Genomic DNA, 8,071 nt, shown 5'->3' with positions numbered 1-8,071 from the left:
ACATCTTTCAACTAATTGAGAAGGGAGCCAGTTATAGATATACATAATGAACACAACCATAATGGAAAATTAAACAGAAAACTTTTTAAAAGATTAAAAGACAGCAGGGATTCTTTTCTTTCAGGTCAATACCATTCAGGATGTCCCTGTTTTAAAGCTAATTATTAGCATATAGTGAACACATGTTGTAACAAAACCCTGCACTGTAAAACACTGTAAAAGCCTGGAGGCTTCAATCTCTTTTAAGAACTGGTAGTAAAATGTCAGCCACCACCTCCTTCAAAACATTTGGCCAATCAGAACAACCAAGATTGTTGCAGAAAAAAAAAAAATGGGACTTCTGAAAAGTTGTCAGCATCTCTTGCACAGGTTCTTTCACCAACTTAACACCATAAACATTCCTTATAATCGCAACACCATTCTGTTTTGGCAGTAGAGAGCTTTTTCATATCATACATTGGTACCATATTTTTTTCTGTCCCCAGGGATTAAAAATGGTGCACTGCATTTTATTATTACCAAGGTAAGATTATTATTATTATTATTATTATTATTATTATTATTATTATTATTATTATTATTATTATTATTATTATTATAATACGTATTATTATTAATACAATTAAACAGCTTCTTGTCCATATTTGTTTTCTTGATAGTAATGACATTGTTTTGATGTATTTTATTTTACTTGTTATTACTTTTTTCCTACATTTACAAGGAACTGATGTTTAAAACTATATTTTGTATGTAATTGGAGCTTTTCTTGCTGATAAGGACATCTGTAAATACATTGTCATGTACTAAGGGAGAAATAACTGTCAGGGGCTTTTGAAAGCAGCCTACAGTGATTTTCATTCCCCATTTCTACTGCATTTATGACATCACCATATTAGTGATTCCATATTGATGTTGTGTTTAACAGAAAATAGGACACTTCCCAGAACAGTCATCCCACATTGTCTATCAGGCTTAGCAATTTGCATTGGCATGGAACTGCTGTGGTTAGTGAAAACCCACATTTCAAAATGAACAAATCACTATAATTAGAAATAAGACACAATAGTTCTTCCATATCTTCTATTACTATAATTGTGAAAAGCCACATCCACAACTTTGCCAGAATGGTGTTTACTCTTTGGGCTTTCACACTCTTTGCACTTGGATAATCTGCATTTGTGTCTGCAAAAGGTACATGTATTATATAATAACCAGTAAAGGTAGGTCAATATATTTCCAATGACAGTATCTTTTAGCACCCCCGAACATTTGTGGAAGAGGAATATTTTGAATTGTGTGTATATCATTTTTATTCACAACTATGAATTTAAACTACCTTTTATTGTATTGCGAGGAAAGGTATGAGGTCAGTAATGGGAGGGTGATGGCACTTGATTTCCCCCTTTTTGATGTAGAGTGAAAAGGGTAGTGGAACAGCCATGATTTGTATTAATGCAGAATGGCTATAGAAACCTTATGAAAAGACAGGTTGTTTAGTGCAATTTTCTATCTGCATGGAGAATTGGTGTGCAAAACTCATTTAGGTCTTTGTGTAACTCCTATACAAACCTGTGAGGCTATCCTCAGCAGATTTCCATGCTGCAATGACAGCACATAAATGGCTTCCAGATACCATCATCATTTTCAATACTATAAAACTGAACTTTATTGAAAGTATTTTAAATACGAAAAATAATGTTTCCCAATTTTAAATAAACTGGGGCGGAAAAATCTAATTTAATACACATTTATATTGGATCTCCGTCTCAGCACTGTTCTTAACGTTAACACTTCATGTGTCTGTAATCCAATATAATTATACATAATTTCCTATTGGGTTTATGTTGAATGTTTATGAAGTGAAGCTGTATTAATTTGTATTCAGCTGTATTTCACATTTATTCAGATTATTACCCTTATCTGACATGCATATTATAACAAATGATTAATCTGTTTATCTCCTTTTGATGAATGGGTATGTTACCTTGATCTTTACTTAAAAAATATCAATTGCACTTATTGTTTTTTTAATTTGATATTAGTTATTAGTTAATTAGAGTAGAATCTTTATGTGGGAGTCCAGCAAAGTGGGACAGATGAGTGTGAAACAAAATAAAGCATATTGCAAGACAAGACATTGAATCACCAGTGATTACATCATACAAGATCTGAAGCTCCAGCCAGTATATGTGAAATATGTGCAATATTCAGATCATGCAGACTCCATAATAATAATATAACTCATAGAATCAGTTACCATGAGAAATGGAGTTGATGGAACAGCACATTGGTTTGGACAATCCTACATCCATAAAGGTGTGCATCCTTTGTAGACAAACCACCAACAAGGAGAAATTAGAGGGAAAAGCAGCTGGACCCTGGTCATTAGAAGAAGAAAGAAAAGAGCTTAATGCATTTCAGCCCTTAAATAAACTAGCTCTTAGGTTGCCCCACTCAATTGATGGACTTTGAGGACAGAATTCAGGGTTACAGCATAGGATACCCCAAGGCTAAAAGATAAGGATGTATTTGTTGTTTGGGTTTATATACTGAGCAACATATCAACTCTGGTATACAGCACAGAATGTAACATAGTGTAGTCTTAGCTATGGCAGCCAATATCAGAAAAGCATGAATACCATTAAACAGACTGTGAGTAGAATGATAAATATATGAACAATATAGCAATGGGCCTACAAAGAATATTAAAATCAAATCAAAAGACAATAACTTGTAAGAAGATGAAAATGGAGAATGTACTTAATTATTCTTTTACATAGATACTTGCTAGAAAGAAGAAACACTTCAGGTTAAAAAGAAGGAGCCTAAGGAGTATTAAATAAACTCATTATAGCAGATGCCAAATTATAAAAGGGTCTAGGAGTTCTTAAAAAAAAAATGTCATCAGGGATTTTTTTTTTTTTTCTAATTTTAGCAAGTACTTAACAAAGGGGTTCTTCTCACCAAATTAAGAATTGCACATCTAACACTCATCCACAAAAAGGGAGAAACAAAACTGAGGTTGCTAACTACTAAAAAATAATCTGTGTATTTAGTAATTAACACACGATAGTCAATAGTTCCAGGATAGCAAGAATTAAGATACTGAACCAAAGTTTTAGGCTTTCTTTGAACAAGCAACATACCTGTCATTATAGCATATATTTACATTTCCAGAAGGCTTTTGAAGTTGTACATAAACTACAAATTATAATAAATTGCTAACAACATGTATGCAAAGGTATTAAAAAATAGGTAATATGCAGTAAACACAGAGTCAGTAAGAGCAAAATGTTTAAACTGGCTTGAACTGATCAACAGAGTACCACAGGGATATGATTTAGGATTTCTATTACTGATTTATTTCAATTAACCACACTCTGCTTCGGTTTGAAAGCTTTTAAAAGTTGCTGATGATATCAGACTGGGAGAGTAACAAACAAAGCAGGAACAGCAAAGGAAAGACCCAGAGACTAACTGTAGTGGTAGCAGCAGTACATTTACAAAATTCACAATCCTGTTGGTTCACTGACGTATATCACTATTTGTCTGCACAACACATGACCGCTGTACTCACAAATCATCATCAGGATTGCTGCTGGATTGAGTTATATTGCAATACCTGTTTGTACGTCAGAGATTATTGTACAGAGATCTTTTACAAGAACATCTTTCATCTAACAGAGAAAATGCACAGTACTCCAACACCTCTACAGCACCTCTCAGCTGTCTGCAAATCACCTGCAAAAGATGAAAATCATACAAGTTCCATATAATTTTCTTTATTTGTCTAAGTACTGCAGAATAGTGATATTGATACACAAAATCTAAATGCAATATGTCTGTATATATAAAGATTTTTTTTAAATATGCTTGTCAACTCTGGGAAGATTTAACTGGAATCTGATAATTTCAAACCTTGTACATTTACTGAATGCTGATAAGAAAGAAAAAAATAACTGGCTCACAAAACTATCATATCTATGGATTTTGTCATAGTCAAAGCATTTTATTTTACTTTTTCCTCAAACTAAACTATTTGGTTAACTGTATGTCCATATTGATATGTAACTGGATGTGTAACAGTACAAAATAATGCTGTTGAAGATGTACCGTGCTATGTCTATTATGTTTACTTAATGATAACATTTTCACGGCATGTGCTTTGACTGAAATGATTGAAATGGAAGTTGTTGTTGGAAAAACAAAAATTATGCTTCAATTTACTTTCAGTTTGAATGAATCTCCCACATCTGACTGCAATAAAACATTTAACTGCTCTTGGATTATAGGACTCGGCACCACGCCAAGATGTAGATAACAGTGCTTTGTAATCTTCCTTTCACATATACACAAAACGCGGAGGGCAGAAATCTTTATCAGCCGCTTAAAAGTCCTGTAACGCCTTCAGTTTCAGGGTAACTGTCCTAACACTTCCTCTGGGATGTTTAATTATATCTTTCAAAAGTGCCTGTTATCACTTGCTGGCCCTTGCTTGCAGAAAATAGCACATGTTTATCCACCACTTTGCTTTTGTAGAGACAGATGTACTGTATAGCATCACAGTGGCTATTACATTTTCATCAATAGGTTTTCAGCGAGGTTATATGTGTGACACATTTGACTCATACTGCCATTGACAAATCGTATCAAACAATACCAGTGTAGCAGAGTGAGATAAAACACATTTTCCTTGATTTTTCCCAGTACTATCATTCATTCTTTTCAAATAATGTATGAATTTTTATGACTTACAGTGCTAATGTGTAAGCATGAGTTAACCATGCCAAATCAGCATCCTGTTTATGTAATTAAAACCAATTATTTCATACCAGCATTGGCTGGAGAGGGGCTGCCACATGTTGCAGATTTGAATTGTAGACATTTGGCCTGAAAGCTTCTGATCTCATCTTCCTGTCTTCTCGTCTTCTTGTTGATCATTTTTGATCTATTCTATAGCTTCCTTAGGTCATCACGAATCTGTTCTTCTTTCAATACACTGTCCTCATACACTACTTCCTTGAAGCTTAGTAATTAGTAATGCAAGAAACAAAACTAGATTTTCATAATGATTAGAAATATCCTTTTACAAATCAACTTATTTTTCTTCACATCTGGTGTGGGGGGGGTTCAATCAGTGAAACTTAAATTCAGGCAATTAGGAGAAAACAATGTGCTTTGATTAAGTGAAAGTATGGTAGCTCTCTAAATCGAAGGAAACAAATCGACTTGAAAATAAAATTGATTCACTCTCTGAACTTTACATCTAATAATATGAACGAGGACATTGCCTGTGGGCTCGGCCTGATCTTAGCTTTGGAATTTGCAGGACACAAGGTCACTGGTTAAACAATAGTGCGCAGTGTTTCTTTCAGCCGAGTTGCTGCTTCTTGGCACAATTTCACAGTTAATCCAACTGAGTTAGCTACAACAGTAGCTTTTTGAAATCTGTTAAAGGGAATGTTTATTATTCAGTAAGGAATCATAAGGAGTTGTACACTAAGACAGCTAACTTTAGGGTTCATATTATATTATAATTCTCATGTTACAATATCACACATGACATACTTAAACTCAAACAATGATATAAATGGCATAACAATATGAACACATTAACAGTTACTTCATTTAAGACCGTTCTTACAGTTCTACCTACATTGCGATTTATTTGTATATATAATATATATCTATCTATCTCTCTCTCTCTCTCTCTATATATATATATATATATATATATATATATTAATTTTAGATATAATGCTACAAGTGTCATATTTATACCTGCAACTATGCTTCAAAAAGTGAAAATAACCTTCTAACTAAAATTAAAATGATCAAATATAAGCTTTTATTATTATACTCCAAAAGAACTGCAAGTCAATTTGCATATCTGGAACATCGTATTAAACCTATTAAAGCATTTCTGTGTGGGTGTAAGGATATTGCAAATATAAACACCTCAAAGCTTTTAACTATAAAGAAATGTACTTAAGCCCTTGAAGGACATTAAATTGCATACTGACATCCAATTACCTCCATTCTACCTGATAGCACAGATTTACACTGAGGCTAAGAATAGTAATTTCAGTAATGGAAAGGTCTGTGTGTGTGTGCGTGTGTATGCGTGTGTGTTTGTGTGTGTAAGAGAGAGAGAGAGAGCGAGAGAGAGAGAGAGAGAGAGAGCAATTTATATAAAGCATTACTAGGATAGTGGAGAAATAACTTGAGTATGGTGAGTATGGTTAGTTGTCTCCATACAAAGGTATAACATTACAGACAATGTATAATGACAATTAAATAATGATTTTACTGTAATTAAAGAGGAGGCTTGTATAATAGAGAAATAATTGCATATGCTGCAAACATGATCTTAATGCACTGCATTTGCTTGAGAGATCTCAAATAATATCCTATTGCATAAATGTTATGAATCGAGGGCTACGTAGGTGACAATCAGAACAATAAAATACCAACTGAAACTGTCCCTTTAGACATGAACTGACCGCAAGGCACTTTACAAAAGTGAAAATGTCAAATCAAGGAGAAACTCTCCAAGAAAATGACTGATGAAGAACAAAGTGATGACGAGTCATGTTTAAAATAAGTTCCCTCTAGTGGTTAAGGAAAGTAATGTAAGAGAAAAAGAATCTATATCCTTGAATTTTTATTTAAATCACACACACAATAGTTCCTTAGTAATGTCACACACACTTGCACACATAGGCATAGGATTAGGGAGGGACGGAGGAGACGTGTCCCCCACAATGTTGAGAGAACGTTAAATTGCGCCCCCCAGTAAAGTGTGCCGGGCTCCATAGGCATAGGGGAGACATCCCCCACAATATTGACAGCACCCACCTCAATATTGATAGCATCCCCCCAATTCTGAATTGAAACCTACACCCCTGCGTACACACATATATCAATCTCTACCATCATCACCAACCTATATCGATCCACTGTTGGATATTATATTATACACATCAAACAATGTTACAATAATATAGGAGATTAATCTGTGCAAGATGTATAGATTTACAGAAAAATATAAAGATAAAGATGTAAGGATATAGTGTTTTGTACAAAGAGCAGGTTATTCTGTGCAGAACAGCCTAATGTGTTTGCAGCTACTGCATCCTTAGGGAGAAAACTCTGCTGAGAAACATATTAGTCAATCTTTAAGCCCTCCCACCCAAGCAATCTGTGCTGCTGGCCTTATGAGTTTTCTGATGATAGATGAAAATCTCATTACAGAGGTGAGAGGGTAGGCAGCACACTGCTATCCCCAGCTGCATAGAAAACAGAGTTTATGGAGGAAACTGAGGTGACAGCAAATTATTTTGGTGATGTTATACAATACTGTATTTTTGCCAGGATAAAGAAGATCAAAATCGACAAAATTGAAAAATACACTGCTACCAGTTTAATTCAGTCAGATTGGCACAAAGCACAAAGTTCACCCGACATCTGTGTCAGTTTTTTTTTTTTTTTAATGCACTGAAGGAAAAACTATTTCAGGTTGATATTAAATAATGGGAAATATAAATAGAGATGGGCTCAGTCACAAGTTGGTCACTAATTGGTTTGTATCACCACAAAAGAGCCACATTTTCCACTCACAGTCATATGTTCACATCGTGTCATTCACATTCTGGAACAAATTCTATAATGATCTTTAGTATATTTAGAAAAAAAATCTGAGCTTCAGAAAGTGAAGAAGTGCACAAACAACAAGGGATATGAAAACAAATGATAAGCTTAATGCTATTTAATTTTATTAGGGGAAATCAGAAGTCCTTTGACATCAAAGTTCCTAACATGTTTTCTTTATCTTAATGTATCTCAGTATTTGTTCACTCTCTCCAGATTTTGCTTATACCTCAGTAAATGGGACTTGCTATGAATTGAAACATGAGTAAAAGCTATTCTAAAACGTAATAAATTGAAAAAAGCTTCTTGTTTTGTTGTTTTATAATTATCCATAAGCCCTCAGGCTTACTTATCTATAATGTGTCAAACAAAAAAATGTTCTTTCAAACCTTTAACAGATTATTTTATTGATGTGTTTTAA

General features: G+C 33.9%; 1 protein-coding gene across 2 annotated transcripts in view; it reads left to right on the top strand.

Moving 5' to 3' along the window:
• Nucleotides 1–374: 374 nt before the first annotated feature.
• The window catches only part of col9a1c (collagen, type IX, alpha 1c), a 36,207-nt gene continuing 28,510 nt past the window's right edge, over nucleotides 375–8,071 (top strand). For both annotated transcript variants that reach the window (XM_066715844.1, XM_066715843.1), the window contains exon 1: nucleotides 375–523. In XM_066715844.1, the coding sequence (XP_066571941.1) occupies nucleotides 495–523 (29 nt within the window). In that variant the 5' untranslated portion in view covers nucleotides 375–494. The remainder of the gene's footprint in view (nucleotides 524–8,071) is intronic.

Source organism: Amia ocellicauda, chromosome 10 (assembly GCF_036373705.1).
Source record: "Amia ocellicauda isolate fAmiCal2 chromosome 10, fAmiCal2.hap1, whole genome shotgun sequence".
Taxonomy (NCBI): Eukaryota; Metazoa; Chordata; class Actinopteri; order Amiiformes; family Amiidae; genus Amia; species Amia ocellicauda.
The sequence above is the reverse complement of the archived record's forward strand: the minus strand, read 5'-3'. Positions and strand labels throughout refer to the sequence as shown.